Source organism: Acartia tonsa, chromosome 5 (genome assembly GCF_053477335.1).
Source record: "Acartia tonsa isolate MP-2025a chromosome 5, ASM5347733v1, whole genome shotgun sequence".
Lineage (NCBI taxonomy): Eukaryota > Metazoa > Arthropoda > Copepoda > Calanoida > Acartiidae > Acartia > Acartia tonsa.
Window position 1 is genome coordinate 26,527,510 of NC_137264.1, and position 20,123 is coordinate 26,547,632.

The window sequence follows — 20,123 nt, forward strand, 5'->3', positions numbered from 1 at the left end:
AGACGGGCATTACTATTTATAAAGATGCTTTGCATTTTAAAAATATCCATAATACAAAGAACGATGTCTGTCTGTTTGTTTGTGTGTAGCGAAGGATCTCGCTAACCGCTGAATCGATTAGGTTCTTCATTACAAGGTAGCTTCTTATAGATCCCGGGAAGTTTTATAACTATTTTTTGGGGGGTCGCCCCTAACTTCCCCCAAAAATAAAAAATTCTTCCTTCCTTAATTTTTTTTTTCTTTTTAAAACTAAAACTAAAATAGTGAGGTCGACTATCCCCCACCAAAGATAAATTTTTTAAAAAATTTTTCTTCTAATTCTTAAATACAAAAAATTGGTTTGATCAAACTACATAGGGCAAAGCCCCTAAAAGCTAAGGGCGAAGTCGCTAGTTTAATAAAAAGCAGTGACAGCCAAAGTTTATGTCAAGCAATGAAAAAAAAACTCCCATAATTCAAAAATAAACTGTGGCCTAACTTTGGATGAGATATTAATCACAGAATTTCTAAATAATTTTAAAGCTTTACAAAGGTGACAACAGACTAGCGGACTAACATTTAAATTAAAGTAGTTTTGATACAAAGAAATTTAACTTAAGTATAATAAAATACATTTACTTAGTAAAGCTAATAAAAATCTAATAAGATAGACGGACATTGTGGTTAAAACATTAGTTGTAAAATCGATATAGAAATATATACAAATAATTAATAGCAGTTAATTAAAACTTTAATTACTACAATTTTTGTATAATAAACAGACTGACTGACACTAATATATGACTTTTTAGTCAGCATAATCCTCACAGACAAATCAGTTCTTTATTCTATTTTTTAGTTAAGTATAATTCTAATTTTTTAACAGACATAGATACACAGTATATTTAGGATTTCTACTAAATAGATTTTTTCAAATATTTCAGACCAATTAGCGGTTTTTAATCGGCGCGCTTATCTAGTTTTTTAATCATTGAAACCTAATATTTAAATCAAAATTATAGTCACTTACAAAAAAAAAAATTTAAAAGAGATGAAAATTAGATCAAAATTTAGACAAGAAGCTGAGGAAAAGACATCTAAGAAAAAAACTTAATTTATTATAAAAATGATGAAAAATAAAGTATTGTATCATAATATATCAATTTTTTACGTATGTAAAAAAAAGATTAATAAAGTGTTTGACGTGTTTTCGTCATTTCAGGGTTTAAATAAAAATAATGTACTTTTTATATCAGCAAAAATATGTTTATACGAAGTCACTTACAAAAAAAAAATTTAAAAGAGATGAAAATTAGATCAAAATTTAGACAAGAAGCTGAGGAAAAGACATCTAAGAAAAAAACTTAATTTATTATAAAAATGATGAAAAATAAAGTATTGTATCATAATATATCCATTTTTTACGTATGTAAAAAAAAGATTAATAAAGTGTTTGACGTGTTTTCGTCATTTCAGGGTTTAAATAAAAATATTGTACTTTTTATATCAGCAAAAATATGTTTATACGATGTAATGAATAACTATTTAAATATTAAGCGTTTATTTTAAATATTTTTATTAACAAAGCTTAGCACGTCAGTTAGTCAGTTAGTATATCTGTACGTCTATTAGTTAATATTGTAAATTTAGGATGTTTAGAATTTTTATATTAATTTTAAATTTTCTATGATGATTTTTTAGAAAAAAAAGAAACTTTATAATCGTAATAAAAAAGTTAATACTTCTTTTTTTAAAAAGCTGATAATTAACCTTTTTAAACAAAATTTTATATAATAATATTATTTATGTCTTGCAATTTTAAGAATGATTTTAACAAGATACAAGATTAAGGTATAATCAAATCTTACAAATTTTGCTTTTAATTATACAAGTTTGTGTTCATGCTTATAAATTAATGTTCTGACACTCTCCAAGTGCTAATTTGTGTTTGTCGTACCGTCTAATTTTAGAAAAATTATTACGAATGTTGTTATTCTTGTTTTATAGTAGGTATGTCCCTATAATAATTAACTCTTTTATTATTATGTTTAATATTAAACAGTTTAAGTTTACATCTTTATTTTTTAAAGGTTGCTAACAACTTTGGATGCTCTGACTGTTACTTCAGAACAAAATTTGCTACAAGTTTTGACAATTAGGTAATTATTTTTAGGTATAGTTTTTTTTGTCAAATTTTACAGCTTTAAAGGTTAGTTAATTGCATCGCATGGTCAAAGCCTCCCGCAGGGACTAGAAATAAGAAAAAAACTAGGATAAAAATAATTCAGTATTATTAAAAGAAAAATTTAATATTGCTAGTTAATATTTGATTTGTAAGGCCTAAAAAACCAGTAAATAATAGCTCTTTTAGACAAATAAACTATGATTTATGCTTGATATTTAAAATCATGGCTTTTTTAAAATTTCGTCCTTGGCCTTTTAAGGCATCACAAGAAAGGAAACGTTATTACAAGTTACGACAGCACTTGTCAATTAATTGTCTTTAGAGGGACTTGAACTCGGTTTCTTAAATTTTGTGGTGCGCTACTTGCTATAGGACATATTTTAGTGTCAAAAAAAGCAGTCTTGCTAACTATTTTAATATCAAATCTTATAGTAGTGAGCTTTTTTTGTCGTAAAAGATCTTTCAAACTACCTAGTTTAATAGGTTTTTTTTACAAAAAAGCTTTTGAAAGGTCTAGGGATAAAAACAGTTTTTTTAGGAGAAATTGCTTTTAAAAAAATTAAAATTCTTACCAAAAAATTTTTTTTATTCAACTTTATATATTTATTAAATTAAAAAAAAACCGGGTCAGAGTTAAAATTTCTAAGTTTCTGGGTAGAAAAATAATTGCGAATAAAAATATTTAAAATTAAGTATACAAAATTGAATATAAATAGACATAAAAATATGATAATGTTATCTGCTAATGCCAATGCAAAAAAATTCTAAAATTTTTAAGACAAAAAGTTAAAAGTTTCTTCCCATAAATAATTTTTTTAAAACATTAAGATCTCCATATACATTTGATATCTCGGATGGGAAGAGCACCAGGTTTATAACAGTTACCAGTACACAAACTATTACTCCAACTAAGAGGTTTGTAAAAATTATTCAAATTTACTCTTTTATTATTTTCAAGAACATATTTTTAAAAGCAAAGCTTTTCTATAATTAGGGTCGGTCCGTCGTACGTCCTTTCGTCTGAGATAGATAGCTTTTTTTTCGTTAATTTAGAAATGTACGAACTGTTCCCACGGTAATTTGTGTAGTAGGTACGATTTAGAAAGCAAAACAACTCTATAATAATTACCGTACGTTCATTTTAAACATGTTACTTTTTCTACTTTTTAACAACAAATTTTCCTTTGACAACAAATAACAATATCATAAGCAAAGCAACTTTATTATCAAGTACTAAAAATGTAAGTATGTGTATAAACATTATCCTGTATAAAGCAGTTTTTAAACAAATTTACTTAAAATTTTGCTTTAACTCTTATGTTTTTATATTCTGATTATTCAGTTCAGACACGTAACAAATGTTAATGTCCGTTTGTCCTACCGTTTCAGTGAAAAATATTAGTAAAAGTACTTTTGATAATATATTTCATTTCAAAGCTGTTTTTACAGCATGACGTATAAAAAAAATTATCTTTATATTGACAGCTTAATGTATCATCAAAATAGCATAAAAACAAATAATTTTATTAAAAAAGCTAATAAAAATTTTAAAAACAATACTGTAACTGTTTTTTTTTCAAAAAAATCAAGCTAGTATTTAACCAATTTTTTTTTCTTTCATAAAATATTTATTTTTAGTGTGACTTTGCCAGTTGCTACTGTTTTACCACAAGCAAAAGGTAATGAGCGTTTAAATGTTTATTCATAAACTAAAATAAATCAAAGAAATAAATAAAAAATAAAAGTATTTAAACTATAATTTTTTTTATATTTTGACCGAAAACTTACCTAAAAATTTCACAGTATATCTTAGATTTATAATTTGTTAAAAACTAGGATAAGATATTTGATATTCAAAAAAAAATAACAACTATAAAACCGATCGGGTTTTCCTTAACAGGGTAGTTTCTCATAAGTCCCGGGAAGGTTTAAAACTATTTTCTTAAAGAATTGGACACCCTTAACCCCCTTAAAAATGAAAAATTCACCCTCCTTAATTTTTTTTTTTACATTTTTTAACTAAATTTAAAAATAATGGTTAAAGCCTAATTTTTATTAGGTTTTTTTTTAACATTTTGTGGGTTTTTTTCATATTTTGGGTTTAAGTTCCAATTTTTAAAACTTCTTTAGAAAAGAACATTAAAATATATTTTTTTGTCGTTTTTAGAAAATATCAAAAGCAGTTTTACTGCCTTTGTGCAGTTTTTTTTTGGCTTTTTTCATATTTTTTTATAATTTTTATGACTTTATTGTTTCTAATTTAATTCTAAAAAAAAATTTAAAATGTTTTTTTTTTATCATCTGGTGTGGAATTTTTTTTTTATTTGTTAACATGTTCGTAAGTCTATTAAAAAAATAACGATTTTTGTTTTTTAATATTTAATTATTTATTATTTTCGGACATTTTGTGTAACTTTTGGCTACCCAACAAAAAGGTTTTAAATCCAAAAAAAACTTTCGTAAGGCCAAACTTTTTTTTGTAAACAAGGAGCACAAGAGCTAAGCACAAACATCATGTATAAAAATTACATAAAAGTAGATATTAAGTGTTTTTTTTTTTTTTTAAACAAGAACAGATTTTTGAAAAAATAAATACATGTTTATATAATGATGACGGTCAAAGTAATAAAGTAATATGCATTAAAAATGCTCAAACAAATGAAAAAAAATATTTTGATACTGATATCCAAAAAAAAGTTTTAAAATTTGACCAAAAACATTAAAAATATTAAAATATGTAAAACAAATAAAAATGATTGTTTTTTTTAAACGACAGAAAATTTAAGTATAATACTTATAACTAAAAAAATTGTAGAAATTGGACCATAAACACCAAAAATATGGAACAAAATGTTAAATATACAAAAAAAAATAATCTCCTTAATAAAAAGAATGTTGTAAAAAAAATTTATTTTTTATATGAGCCAAGAAAATCACGTTTTCTCTAAACTAAAACAGACGGACATTTAAAATTATAGAGTAGATATGTAAAATAAGGGAAAAATTTAAAAATAATTAAAATAACTGCAAAAAAAGCAGTCTAAACGTCATAATTGTTTTCTTTAAACGACAGGAAATTTAATTTTGATACCTATAACTAAAAAAATTGTAAAATGGGACCAAAAACACCAAAAATATAGAGAAAAATGTAAAAAATACAAAAAAGCCAAAAAAAAACTTCCTATAATGTAATCTGACCGTCATAGTTTTTTTTTACTAACAAAAATTTAAATTTTCATACTTATAACTGAAAAAATTGTGCAAATAAGACCATAAACACCAAAAGTATAGAGAAAAATGTGAAAAATACAAAAAAAGCCTAAAACCTGCTTAAATGTAGTCTGACCGTTATAGTTGTTTTCATTAAACGACAGGATATTTAATTTTGATATCTTTACCAATAAAAAAATTTGAAATCAGACCATCAACACCAATGATAAAAAAAAAATTTTAAAAATACAAAAATAGCCTGAAACTTGCTAAAAAGCTGTCCAATTGCCATACATGTTTGTGCTCCTTAATAATAAGAATGTTTTTGTTTATAGGAGCCGAGAAAATCACGTTTTTCCCAAACTAAAACAGACGGATAAACGGACATTTCAAATTTTAGAGTAGCTTTGCTAATAAAAATTTATTGTAGGGGTGAACTTTTAGTAAAGACCTTTTGTGTTTTGTTCCTAATCAAAATGTATCATATTTTAAAAAATATTTTTTAAATTCATCTAATGCATTATATTTTTAATAATTTTATCTGAAACAGAATTCCGAGTTGGGAAGAAAATAGATTTGCCAACATATGACCATCTTGAACTTGACAGTTCTAAGCAAGTTTTTTCTATTGAAGCAAAAGCAAGTAAAAAGGTAAGTTTAACACTTTGAATTAAAAAAAAAAATTTTATAGAACATAGACCACGCAAATTAATTCTTTAATTTTCTTTAACTATCTAGATTTTCTCTGTTATATGTCAACATATCAATGCGCTCTAGAAGCTCAGCATATGTTATTTTGTTTAAAGGACGCCTGCAAGAAATAACACGCTTTAACTGCTGAAAGACTGCCACAAGAAGACCCAATACCCCAAATTATAAGCCTTCAGCTTCAATAACAAAAAAGTTCTAGGCATTTCAAAATAGCATTTTATGTACAATGGAATTTTTGAAAGATTTCCAATGCTCATAAAAGAAAAAACAATATTAAATTACGTTGCCTAGACATAAAATTATAACCTTATCTTTGTCAGAAACTTAGATTGTCTGTAACTGATTACATTTTTACAATAAAAACACCACATTTCATAGTCAAAATCTATGAAAAAAATTCAATTTAAATTGCATTTTTAAACGAAAATCATAGCGGAAACAAAGGGGTAAACTAATACAAGCTTAGCTGTGATTGGTTGTTAAGCTGATTCAGCCTTCTGATTGGCTACAGTATATTCGGTACAACGCAAGTAAAACTTAATTTTTTTTAATGATTTTGACTATAAAAATGGGTATTTTTATTGTAAAAATATAATTTGTTACTGGAAACCTAAATTTATGACAAAAATAAGCTTATAATTTTGTTTCTAGGCCACGTAGTTTAATTTTAAAGTTTTCAACATGAGCATTGCAATTCTTTCAAAATTTCTGTTGTACACAAAATGTCATTTTAAAATGCCTAGAACTTTTTTGTTATAGAAGCTGAAGGCTTCAAATTTGGGGTATTTGGTCTACTTGTGGCAGTCTTTCAGCAGTTAAAGCGTGGTATTTCTTGCAGGCTTCCTTTAACCAAAAGATCTAGAAAAATTCTTTTAAAAGCTTTACTTAAATTGTTGTAAAATAAAATTGAAAATGTAAAAAATACTTTTAGGTTGTTTGTTTGATAATATGATTATGAAAAACTAAATAAAAGTAAATTCCTAAAAACAGTAAAATTAAAAAAAAAACAATTTACAAGCACAGCATTTGTTATTTTGTTTGACCAAAAGATTTTGTGAATTCTCCGAATACATTTTTTGAAGAAAGTCTGTAACTCGCTCTAATTATTTACCAAGTTTTGGCCCTTTACAGCAAAACAGGGAGAAAATGTGACTATAAAGTCCTAACTTGATCTTTTTGGAGATGTTGACGGAATTTTAAATTTTGTTTCAGATGGCAAAAGCTAGATTTGTTTTTTCTAGCTTTAACACCAGTCAAAGTACGTACAGCTTCATTAATTTTAACTCCATGATGCTTAAAGTAATTTACATCCTCAAGAATTTAGTTTATAATAGTTATTAGTTCTGTGGAGTTTGCATTTAATATCTGTGCTTTAGTTTTTAGAAAATTTTATTTCAAGTCCAACTTTCTTGAAAGTTTCAGCTAAGTCATTTGAAATCTATTGCTTGTTAACCATGTTATCCGCAAAGTCAATGCCAAGGAGGAAAAAAAAGGAAGAGAGAATTCATTCCTGTCTTCCCGTTATAATTACAAAAAAAAATTGAATGTTTACCTTAATACGTAACATTTCTAACTCCTAATGAAGTTTACACAATTTTTTCTCAGCTGGTAATTATCAGGTCTTGTTGCCCTGTAATTTTCAAACCTTTAATGCCTTATTTAATTTCTCAAAAATTTGACGCTTAACAGTCATTTCAAGTGTATCTGAGAGTAAAAACTCAGTTTTTTTTCTCTAAAACTGGAACATTTAGCAGTTTACTGAAATGCTTTGCCCAATAGAATTTAGAATATTTGCATTAATTTTAAGGAGTAAACAATCCTTGTTTCTGATGTGTAATCCTAAATTGTGTAAACATCTTAGATCATTCTATTTATTTAGCATCATTTTCTGCTTGCATAGCAAAGTTTTGTAGGTGTTTCTTTTTTTTGTTAATTCTAACACATCTTTAAATTTCCCTGCTGAGCAGTTTTAAAATTTGGAAATTTTCTAGAAAGTGTCTTTTGTCTTATTTATCTTCAGAGTCTTAAGGTGATAAACTTCTTTTGCTTAGCCGGTGTAAAACCTAATTTTTCTTGGTCAGCATCTTTATAATCTTTTGCCAAATATACATCTTTACCTTGAAGAATCAGCAACTCAAATCTGTTTTTGAGAATGAGCTTTTTAGCTTTTCAGAGTTTAAAAAAATGTTTAATTATATTTTTTTGTCCTGCTTTTTGAATCTTAACAGAACTTTAGAATTACCATCAGTTTTTCTTTCAACCCTGACAAGAAACGTCTAGATACACAGATTTGGTCTATTTGGTTAAAAAAAAATTTGTTTTGGTAACAATATGAATCTTCTTGTGTTTAAAATTGTTCTTATAATGACAGTTTTGTTTTTAATACCATTACTTAATCTTTACTCTTATCTGCTTAGGATTTTTTCTAAATTCTAAGTATTACTTCCCATTTGAGCACTAAAATCGCCTAGGAGCAATGTCAGGTCCTTTTCTTGTTGACCATACTAAAATACAGAGTCAAATGGTCATATGACCTCTTTATCTGCTTGTTTTGTAAAAGAATATGCTACTATAATTCTCAGTTTGAGGATTTAGAATAAGTTTTTCTAATTCTAGAACCATAAAATTGCCAACTGATCATTACTTGCTTTTTTTTTGTTTAATATAAGAGCCACTTCTTAGTTATATTTTTCTGCATTCATTTAGCCCTAATATTATTATTTTTCAGCTAGAATGATATTTAAACTCTCCATCTATTGTTATTCTTGATTTAGTGATAGCCATGATGTTCCCCTTAGCTTGTAGTATTTCTTGGCAAATGTTTTCGGTCTGGCCTGACTGAAACATTGTCAGGTGCAAATTTTTGCTAGTCTGCGAAAATTCAGAATCATCTGCCTAAATGGTCTGTTAGCGGGTTTTCTAGCCAATTTCTACTTCGTTTATGAGCCTAAAGTCTTTATTTTGTGCGGAATAAACGTGAGCAAGTTTTTTTTGGAAGAATTGTTAGCCCTACGTAAACCCTTTAAAATGTTAAAGGTAACCAGAATTAAGTCTGACTTATATCCTAAGACCTTTTCAGCACGGTAACTCTTCTAGTTAAACTCTTAAATTCATTGATGGTCGATGCTAGATATATAGCTTGCACTTATTTGGTCTTTTCTCCCTAATAATAAAACAAGGCATAATTTAAATAATTGGATTTTAAAATTAATAATGTTTGCTTTTTTGCAAACTTTAAAAATTAATTTTTAAAAATAAATTTATTTCATCTTATTTCTATTTTATCATGCTGTTCTCTAGTTTTACTACATTTGCTTTAAGTTCTAGGTATTTTGTTCCAATAAGTCCAAATTAAAAAATTTTTTTTTTTTGTGAAATAAAATTGCGTATTATTTTGCGATTTAAAAGAAAAGGTTCAAGGGGCTATGCGTAATTATAAATAGCATTTTATTTTATTTTTTAATTGTATTTACTAAAAAAAATGTAGAAAAGAAGGATTTTTTTAAGGTGCGTTGAGGTGTTTCTTTTAAGTCTAAAACCACTTCAGCATTTTTTATATTTAATAAAAAGTATAATCTAAATGGTTTAGTACTTACTGAGATCCTTAAAAACAGACAAAAAAAATTGTGCTATTTACAAATAATTTTTAAAGGGCATTTCAAGATAAAAATGATATACTAATACGTAAAAGTAAAATAAGAATTTTTTTAAAAACTTTTTATGATTTTAAACGGCTTTTGATTCCAAAAACCTAAAAAACTTGCAATTCTTAAAAAGTTTTTTGAAGGATTTGAATTTATATTTAGAATAAAGAATAGTGATTATTATTTAGATATTCTTTTTCAGTCAATAAAAATAAAAAAGTTATGTTACCCGATTTTAAATTAAATTAAATTTTTTTATCTTATATCTTTTATAAGTAATATATTATATTCAATTTTTTTTAGACTCCTCCACTTGAACTTAACACCTCTATCACAGGTACAATTTAATTTAAAAGATATTTTAATTGTTATTTATTGTATTCATAAATGTTAGAAAGCTTTTTAAATAATTTATTTTGCTTCATTTTGATCACGTAATATATCAAGATTTTTTTTTTACTCTGTTTTTCCTCATTTTGGGGACAGAGAAGGAAGAAATTTCTTATTATATCATGTGATTAAAATGTAAGTAATATTTTTTAGAAATCTCTTCCCGTTTGTTAAAAATATTACGTAAATTACGACAGCTAATTTTGTCTTATCTTTTATCTTTATTTAAATTTAAAAAAATTCTATCCAAAAAATTTACAACACTGAAAGCTTATTTGTCATCTTATTTTTTCACTTTTCTTTCTTCTCTCTTTTTATTGCTCTCAGTGTCTCTTTGTCTAGTTTTGTCTTTTTTTCTACCCACCTTCCTCACTTCTCTGTATATTTCGTTCTCTTTTTCTTTCTCTTTTGTACTGTTATTTATACTTTAGAGATAATTAAAGACAGGACAAAGGTACTTAGTTTACATTATGAGTAAGCTAAAAATTGTTTAATATCTTAGGGTAAAGCTTTTTTTGGATAAATTAACTGAAGTAAATATTTCTTCAATCATAAAATGTGAAGCAAATGACAAAACATATAATAAGCTAGTTATAGATAATTTAACTTCTTATAATAAAATTAGCTTTCTAAAAATTATATTGTTGCAAAATTTTGTTCCAAATAATGTTAAAGGTACCGTACTTCATATACAACAAAAAATTCCTAAATTCTTCAAATTCTTTAGTTATAATAATGTACATTAGGGAGGATCAATTTAAAAAATTGAATTTGTTATCAACATTTACTGTTTAAACATCATATAAGAAACCTAATTATTAGAAAATGGTTTTAACTTAAGAAAGTGCATAAAGCTATACTTTGAAAGAAAAAAATATTTGCACCTTACCCCCCTTTCCAGCCAAAAAAAAACATTCTTTCTTAAAAATTGACATGTAATGGCATGGCCTCCTCATTTTTCTCATTTTTAGGTTTTTTTTTGATGTTTAGACAGAAAGTGTACGTATCATATTAAAAATTAGAAAATCAAACCACTTTAATGTATTTTTCTATTACACAGTACAAAATTATTCTCCTATTTAAATTAACAGATCATATTATAAAAAATATTCTTTTATTTAAATTAACAGATCATATTAGAAAAAATATTCTTGTATTAAATTTTAAAGATCATGCTGGAATATTTTTTCTCGTATTTATTCGAATCCAGTATATCGGAACCGGTTCTCATTCATACGAAAAAACTATGTCTAGCATCGTATTATATCCAGATTTCTTCGTCACCTCGGGGCTAAAAAAACTAGTTTTAATCTCATAATTGTACATTCTATAGCCGCGGAAAGCCGTTATAATACGATGCGAGAAATAACTATTACAGTTTAAAAATTAAAAGAATATACAAAAAAATATTTTCTTTTTATCTTTTAATGCCTAAACAGTTAAAATAGTCATGTTTATAAATTTATTCATTATTTAAAGTAGTAGGATTTTTTGTCTGTATCAAAGGATCTTGCTAGTTACTGAACCAATAAGGTTCTCCTTTTTAATGAAATTTCCTATAGGTCCAAGGAAGAGTTTAAACTTTTTTTTACCGCCCCTACCCCTATGTTTCCCTAGAGGCTTCTAGGAGCGTATTCGCTAGTAAGATCATAGTGGAATAATTATTAAAATATTTTACAAAAAAAAGAAAGCGTCAGGAGAGAGAGAAGGGTATATATGCTACAATTTTTTGGTATCTTGCCAGATCAAGTATCAACTGTGAGGAATACCAAAGGATGACTCCATGCAAAATTTGAGTTGGATCCGGCTAAAACCGGCCAGAATTTTTATATAAAAAAACCCCTGGTTTTTAGGGGGTATCTGTAAATTAAGCCCCCTTGGGTACGCTTAATGATGATTTTTGCTTTAAGGTCTGATCTGAATCCCTAACACTAGATTTGACCCCTAAAATTAAAAAAAATGATTATAATCCGGTCTTTTTAGCAACTTAAAATGTGAAAAAAGGTTGAAAATTGACAAACTTATGTTAATTTGAAAAATGTTGGTAAATTCTAATAATTTGACGGATTTAAACCTACATTTTAGAATTTAAGTTGACTTTGGTCTTAAAGACACGCCATATCTAACAAAATTGCAATAAGAGGGTCTAAATGTTTTTCTTAATTAAAATTTTACATATTCTGGCGGTTCTAGGGATATAATATTAGGGCTTGTCGGCTGGCAAGAAAGCTTTTAGCAGGCGGCCGACTAAAAGCTAAATTTAATGGTTATTAACTGTACAAAGTAGCAATTTTTGTTTTTTTTTGCCAAAATTCATAACTTATGCATTTTGAGCCTCCAAAAAACTGTTTGGCTGTTATTTGCTACCAAAGTTGCGATTGGCGTGTCTTAAAGGCCATAGTCAACCTAAATTCTGAAATTCAACAAATAAAGAAAAAAAAAATTTGAAAAATTTATTTAATTCGTGTAAAATTAAAGGTAAACTATCATATTTTTGGTAAAAAAAGCTAATATCTTTTAATTTTAGGTTCTTCTAGCTCAGGTACAGTAGTTGTAAATATCTGTAATTATTTTTTGATTATCTGATCTTAAAGTTTTTTATGTATATTTCTTATATTTTTGGATTTATGCAAAACTAAAATCGTGCAATATCAGAGTTTTTAAAATTGTAAGCAACATTTAGACTTAAATTTTTAAGAAAAAAAAACTAATTGAAAAAAATGAAATTAATTGTAACAAGGATGACAACATCCATAAAAGCGAAGCTCTGACACGGTAGGACAAACGGACATTAACACTTGTATGATGTCAGAACTGAATAATTAGAATGCGAATGTATAAGAGTCAAAGCAAAATTGTAAGTAAATTTGTTAAAAAACTGCTTGATACAGGATAATGATTATGGACATACTTACATTTTTAGGACTTGATTATATAGTTGCTTCGCTTAAAATATTGTACTTTGTTGTCCCAGGAATCAGTATACCAAAAATCAGACTAATCGGATAATTAGGTCACATACAAAGTTGTTGTTAAAAATGTAAAAAAATCAACATGTTTAAAATGGACGTATGGACATTCTGGTAATGATTATAGAGTTGTTACGCTTTCTAACTCGTACCTAATTATTACAGGAATCACCATGCAAAATTTGAAATCAATAGGACAATTCTAACATGCTAAAATAAACGAAAAAAGCTATTCAAAAAAGTAAAAACATCAACATGTTTAAAATGGACGTACGGACATTTTGGTAATGATTATAGAGTTGCTATGCTTTCTAAATCGTACCTAACTACTAAAGGAATCACCATGCAAAATTTGAAAGCGATAGGATAATTCTAACATGTCTAAATTAACGAAAAAAGCTATCCGTGACGGACGGACGGACGGACCGACCCTAATTATAGAAAAGCTTCGCTTTTAAAAATTCTGAGACAAAATTTTAAGAAATAAGTATAAAAAAAGAGGAGGTAGAAAAGGGCGATAAAATTCTTTTTGAATAATAAACTAAGTAAATTATTTTCGATTTTTTAAGAATTAGAAGCAAATGAAGAAAACCGAAGATCAGATGAGGTAAACTAAATTACAAAAGCAAATTTTTTTATCTAAATGGCTGTAATTAATAATTAAAGCATATAATATAATATAGAAAATTATTTTTTTAAACATACAAAAAAAATTAGGGTAAAAAAAAATTTATAAATACTTTTTTAAATAGAAAACATATTTTTTGTTTTAGAATTATTTAAGTTATACACTTTTTTCCTTTTTTGTTTTGTTTTTGTTATTTTTAAAATTTCCATTTTTATTTGCCTAAATTTTGCAAGAATTATTTTTAGGCTGAAAAAAAAAATGAAAACAACATTCTTCATCAAAACAACTGGAGTAAAAACATAAACACAGATGAAAATTTTTTAACTCCTGCACCTTTTAAAGACAAGGTTTGGGCAAAACAAATTTATTACCTAAAATCTATCTTATTTTTCCTTTAGTTGAAAAAATTCTTTTAGTTAATAAATATTTCGGAAAAAACGACAAAAATGTTTTAAAAAAAAAACTTATACTATATTTTTTTAGGATTTTCTTCCATTTCATTCCGTTGATTTTCAGGTTTTAAAAACAATCTTTTTTCATTTTGTAAAAAAAATTTTTTCTTATATTTAAGTTTTACTTATTCGCTGATTTGCATAAATTAAAACAGAATTAATTTATTATTCTTGGATGTATAAACATAAATAAAAGAGTTATTAACATACAAAAAAATATGAATTTAAAAATCAATAAAAGCAAAGCTCTAAAAAATTATTAAACTGAATAATTAAAATATAAATGTAAAAGATTCACAGCAAAGTTTTTATAAATATGTTAAATAACTTCTTGATGCAGAATAATTTCACTAACCATTAGGCTGTTAAATATCATACAATTTTAAATTTTTTTTTAATGTTGGCTTATCTTAAATACTATTTGTAAAGAATAAGATACATAAAAAATTATGTTATATTATTCATTTTATTTTTGAATTGTGCGTAGACATTAAGGTATATAACTTTAAAAAATAAATATTTTTAAATAGGATCAAATACAGCCAAGTTTTCAGTCATCTATTCCATCAGTCTCTGCTTTAGGTAAGATTGTTATTGATAATTAAAACTTATTTTTTAAATTTTTGAAACAAAAACTTGTTAAAAACTATGCTTCAAAAAGATTTTTAAAAAGAAATTAAAACACTTTTACATTTGTTTAATTATACAAAACTGCAAAACATTTTTTTAAAAAATATATTTGACCTGTATTAATTTAATTATTTTACTTCATGCATTAATGAACAATAAAATATGTCGTGTCTTTTTTTTTTTTTTTTTTAATTTAGCATATAACTTACTTGTAAACAAACAAAAAATCGTTATTTGTATATAAAGAACATCAAATTTAATAACATAATAAACTTAAAAATTGACAAAATTTTATTTTACTTTTTTATTTGTGCAATAAAAATTGTTATTTTTTAAAAATCTGATAAAAAAAATTTTTTGTTAGAAAACCTTGCAAATATACCTTTAAATATCAAACAATTAGAATATCTTCAACAGCTTAAGGTAAAAATGTTTTTACTATTTTAACAAGTCAGTGAAAATATTTGTTTTTTAAAAATGTTTGTTTGTAAATTTTTTAAATTTTTAAATTTTATTTAAAACATTACAACCTTTTTTTTTAATTTAAGGTTACATATAAACAAATCTTAATTTAATAATTATTTCGTCTACTTTTCGTCTTTGCGTAGCTATAAAAAAATCTATGTTAGTCAAAGACAAAAAAAACTTTCTACGTGTTTTCTATATTTTATCAAGTTTATTTGAGATAGAATTTAAATTTAAATTTTTATAATAATTAGTTTGATATTTTTTTAAAGGCAGCGTTAAAACCACAGTTGGTATTAAATTCAATTCCTCAAGTGGAAACTAAAACAGTTTACAAAACAAATACACTAAAATTAATTCAGGTTTTTTTTTAAATTATGCATAAATAAAATATTTTTAAAAAAATTTTATTTAGATTGTATTTTTAATGCCTTTAATTATGTAGGATAATAAAGAATTTTCTACGGAACTGTTAACACCTATAGGTTTAACTAGAGTAACTAAATTTGAGATTGTGACGAGCACTTTACTTCCTAGGTAAGGTTTTTTGCATTTTTGTTTTTCATTTTTAAAAATTTTCTTTTTTAAATATACTAATTTTTTTTCTTGAGCTAGGACTTTTCTTTGTTATTTAATGTTTTTTTTTTAAGATGTTGTCAATTTAACTTTATTACTAAGAAGAACAAAAGTTTAAATCTTAATTTTATGTTAATAATTTTAAACGTTTTAAAAAATTCTTATATGCTAGACTAGATGCACTTCCTCCTGTACCTTCTGGACTTCCTCTTCTCCAAGGTAGAACTTTTTTTTTAATTTTGCACAATTTAAACATAAAAATATCTTTATTGAATTATAAGTAATATTTTTAATCATATTTTTAGATTTTAAAACAACTACACAACTTGTTGTTAAAACAATAGAACTTTCTACACAGGTTTGTTTAATAAAATATTTTTAAAAAATTAATTTTAAACACTTTAATAAATTAAAATTTTTTTATGGCCGTAACTAAAAAAAATTAATCAAAGTGTTTTTTTTTTTAGTTATTTAAACCGTTTTAAGACAAACTTATTTTAATTATTTAAAATTTTTTTGTTTTTTTTCTAAAGAAAATTAAAAAAATTTTAAAGTTATTGCAATAAAAAAATAACAAATATTTTTTTTACAGACGTTAAAAACTAACACACAAGAATACAGAATTATTTTTAGAAACACTCCTATAACAACAACTTTAACTAACACACAGTAAGTTTTTGAGACTTTTTATAAATTACACAATAATTTTTTTTTTTTAAATGTTATTTACTAAAAGTGTTTTTTTTTGTTGTATCCTTTTTTATTTAAAATTTACAAAAATCATTACGCAAGTAAGAAAAAATCATCAACTTTTTTAATGCTTTGGTACATAGTTAATTTTATAAAACATTTTTTAGGTTAGTTGAAACAGTTCTCACTTCTTTAACAACAGTAACTCAAACAATTGCTTTATCTTTAAATCCTTTTGCTGGTTTTATAGGATAAAAAAATAACACAAATTTTTTTGTAATAATTTTTTAAAAATTTTATTTGATCAAAATGTCTTCCCAAAAAATATTGTTTTTAATACTAGACATTTTACTTTTACCTACAGTTTAGAATCCCTAAAATATTTTTTTAAACCAAAGATTTCTGTTAATTATATGTAATATTATTAATCTAGTCTTAATAAAAAATAAATCAAGAATTTTTTTTTTTTAAGTATTAAAGCTTCTCTCTGTCGTCAGAATCGCATGAAATTTTAAACACAGTTTCCTTAAGGGATTGTAAGAAATTTGTATTTTTAGATTTTTTAATTTGTGGCATACCAAAGAAGTTTTTTTTGGCGTCGTTTCCGACGCATCCAGACTAATCATTTTTTCCTATGCGTCTATTTTGTACTATATCGGACTAATCATCTTAGGCTTTTTTTTGTATAATCTATTAGTTGCTTCGCCCTTAATCTCTAGGGCGGGTGGAAAATGTCAGAAAAAAAGCACAAACCCATCCCAAGATATTTAAAAAGCTTTCCTAAAAAGTAAAACCAATTCAGACCCGAAATTTCTATAATCTTTAGCTTTAGACAAAAACCTTACTACTTTACACTATACTTGAAGCAGCTACGCCCCTAGAGGCATCCAGAAACCCTTGAGTTTGGGCGGAGTCAAACCCTCTCTTTTATTTACAGTTTTAAAGAAAAAATTTTAAGAGAGGTTTATTATTTTCTTAGGGTGATTTTTTTTAGTTATAAATAGTTATAAATCTTACCAGGTTCTATGAGAAGCTAAAGTGTAAAGGAAAACTATATCGGTTCAGTGGTTAGTGAGATCCCTGAGTACACACAGACACATGTAGAATGTATATCCTGTTACTTTATTTTAAGAATACATAACACAGATTCTCTACAATTAGTGTCTGTCTGTACGTCCATTCGTCTGTATAAAACAATTCAGAATATAATTATTTGGTACTTGTGGCCTAGAGGCTTTTAGGGGCACTTGAGATGAAGAGAGGTCATTGAATTCAACAACAATACTTTTTATTTTAGATTTAAAAAGAATTAATTTCATGAACCCATTAGTGACGAACCGGTTTTTAACGCCTGGATTCAGAAAATGCCGAAAAAAACCGGTTCTTAGTTTCAGGATTGCATCATTTTATTCTCTACTACCTTGATTTTCATTTCCCCCCTAGAGCAGGCAATTTTGCTTACTTTCCTTTGCCGGTATAGCTCAACAAAATTTGAAAACCAAGAAAAACGAGGTGATTTTAAAATACCCCTCCTAATTTTTTTTATGAAGTAAAGTTAGTGATTTTTTTTCGTGATATTTAAATTTTATTGGCAACTACATTCATTTGTGAATTCGTTTTATTCAAATTATTATTTTTTATATGATTTTTTTTCGTTTTTTTATAGCACATTTAAAATTAGAAAATCATTGAAATCAAGCCACTCTAATGTACAACATTTATTTCTTCAATTCCACAGTACAAAATTATTCCTGTATTTAAATTTAACATATCATATAGGAAAAAATATTCTTGTATTAAAAATTAATAATCATGTTTGAATTTTTTTTACAATTTTAAATTATTCAATAATGTACAGCAAATTATTTTCTTTTTATCTCATGTTTTGAAATTTATAAGATAGTTAGAATAAATTACAGAAATAATGAAAGTTTTAAAGAAGATAGCGTTATAGGAGGGGGTTGAGGAGGGTCTTCCCCCTTAAAAAAAGCTTTGGCTTAAATCTTCAACAAATAAAGAAAACAAAATTATTTTAAAAATTTCTTTTTTATGTTAAATATTATTATTTTTGTGACACTTGATTTGATTGACAAAAAATGTTGAAATAAATATTACCCACTGTATGAAATGTTAAATTAGAAATCAATAATGATGTTAAAAAATTTATTCTCATTTTATGCTCTGAAAAAAGGAATTGACAAAAAATAATAATTTTTATTCCAACCTTTTAAAACAGCATGCCTATTTCTTATAGGTTGACACTCGAATTTAAAAAAAATAATGAATATTATTTCAAGACCAGAAATAAATTTGAAATAAATAATTTTCTTTCCCCTATATTTTTTATTCCAAAATGCTAAGAATTAATTTTGAAATAAAATAATTTTCTTTTCAATATTTTTATTCCTTTTTCTTATTGGACGTCATTTTGTGTCCAATGAGAGACTAGTGTTTAAATATTTTAATAGTTATTTCTCGCATCGTATTATAAACGGCTTTCCGCGGATATAGAATGTACAATTATAAGATTAAAACCAGCTTTTTTTAGCCCGTGCCTACGGCACCTAGGGGCTAAAAAACTGGTTTTAATCTTATGATTGTACAATTTTATATTCGTAGAAAGCTGGATATAATACGATGCTAGACATAGTTTTTTCGTATTAATGAGAACCGGTTCCTATCCACCGGATTCGAATAAATACGAGAAAGCTTATTACAGCATTTATTTTGAATATAATAATAGCAACATTCTTTCATTAAATGTGATAAAAAATATTCTAGCATGATCTTTAAAATTAAATACAAGAATATTTTTTCCAATATGATCTGTTAATTTAAATACAAGAATATTTTTTTCAATATGATCTGTTAATTTAAATAGGAGAATAATTTTGAACTGTGTAATACAAAAATAAATTAGAGTGGTTTAATTTTCAAAGATTTTCTAATTTTAAATATGATACGTACACTTTCTGTCTAAACATCATGAGGAAAATGAGGAGGTCATAATATGCTTTTACATGTCAGTTTTTAAGAAAGAATGTTTTTTTTTGCTAAAAACATGCTAAAAAGGGGGGTGGGGTGCAAATATTTTTTTCTTACAAAGTATAGTTTATGCACTTTCTTAAGTTTGTCTTGAAGAGTAGAATAGGAATAAAAATCCGTTTTTAAAACTATTAATCCTAGCAAGAAAAATCCATAAATATCTTTCAAAACCAAGAGATTTTACATTTAAAAAATATCTCTGTTTAAAAGCTCTCAACGGACTTACACAAATTTTTATAAAGATCGGAATATCCATTCTATGTCAAAAATATTTTTTACCTAACCTTATTTTAGTTCTCGCCAATAAAACTTTTTGCATTTTATTCTCATGAATTTTTTTTCAAGTTTGAAAATTTTTGTACCTTTCCCACCCACCCCCTCCCCCCCGTGAAGTTTTTTATTTAATTAGGTTAGGTTAGGTTATAGGCTAGGGGGCCGAGCGCCCGCGGCTAGGCAGGCTAGGGGGCCTAGCGCTGCGGCCAGGGGGCAGCAGGGTTACAAAAATTTTAAAAATTGCAAAAAAAAATTAAAGGAGGATAACAGTTTTTT

General features: G+C 25.7%; 1 protein-coding gene across 1 annotated transcript in view; it reads left to right on the forward strand.

Moving 5' to 3' along the window:
• LOC145320078 (uncharacterized) overlaps positions 1-16,882 on the forward strand; it is a 116,104-nt gene extending 99,222 nt beyond the window's left edge. The window contains exons 24-40 of the mRNA XM_080162519.1: positions 2,070-2,138; positions 2,993-3,079; positions 3,803-3,843; positions 5,925-6,025; positions 10,033-10,066; positions 12,647-12,661; positions 13,658-13,695; positions 13,962-14,063; positions 14,200-14,232; positions 14,699-14,750; positions 15,163-15,221; positions 15,536-15,625; positions 15,709-15,800; positions 16,012-16,058; positions 16,145-16,197; positions 16,432-16,508; positions 16,697-16,882. Coding sequence (XP_080018645.1) covers positions 2,070-2,138; positions 2,993-3,079; positions 3,803-3,843; positions 5,925-6,025; positions 10,033-10,066; positions 12,647-12,661; positions 13,658-13,695; positions 13,962-14,063; positions 14,200-14,232; positions 14,699-14,750; positions 15,163-15,221; positions 15,536-15,625; positions 15,709-15,800; positions 16,012-16,058; positions 16,145-16,197; positions 16,432-16,508; positions 16,697-16,784 — 1,078 coding nt within the window. The 3' untranslated portion in view covers positions 16,785-16,882. The remainder of the gene's footprint in view (positions 1-2,069; positions 2,139-2,992; positions 3,080-3,802; positions 3,844-5,924; positions 6,026-10,032; positions 10,067-12,646; positions 12,662-13,657; positions 13,696-13,961; positions 14,064-14,199; positions 14,233-14,698; positions 14,751-15,162; positions 15,222-15,535; positions 15,626-15,708; positions 15,801-16,011; positions 16,059-16,144; positions 16,198-16,431; positions 16,509-16,696) is intronic.
• Positions 16,883-20,123: the final 3,241 nt, after the last annotated feature.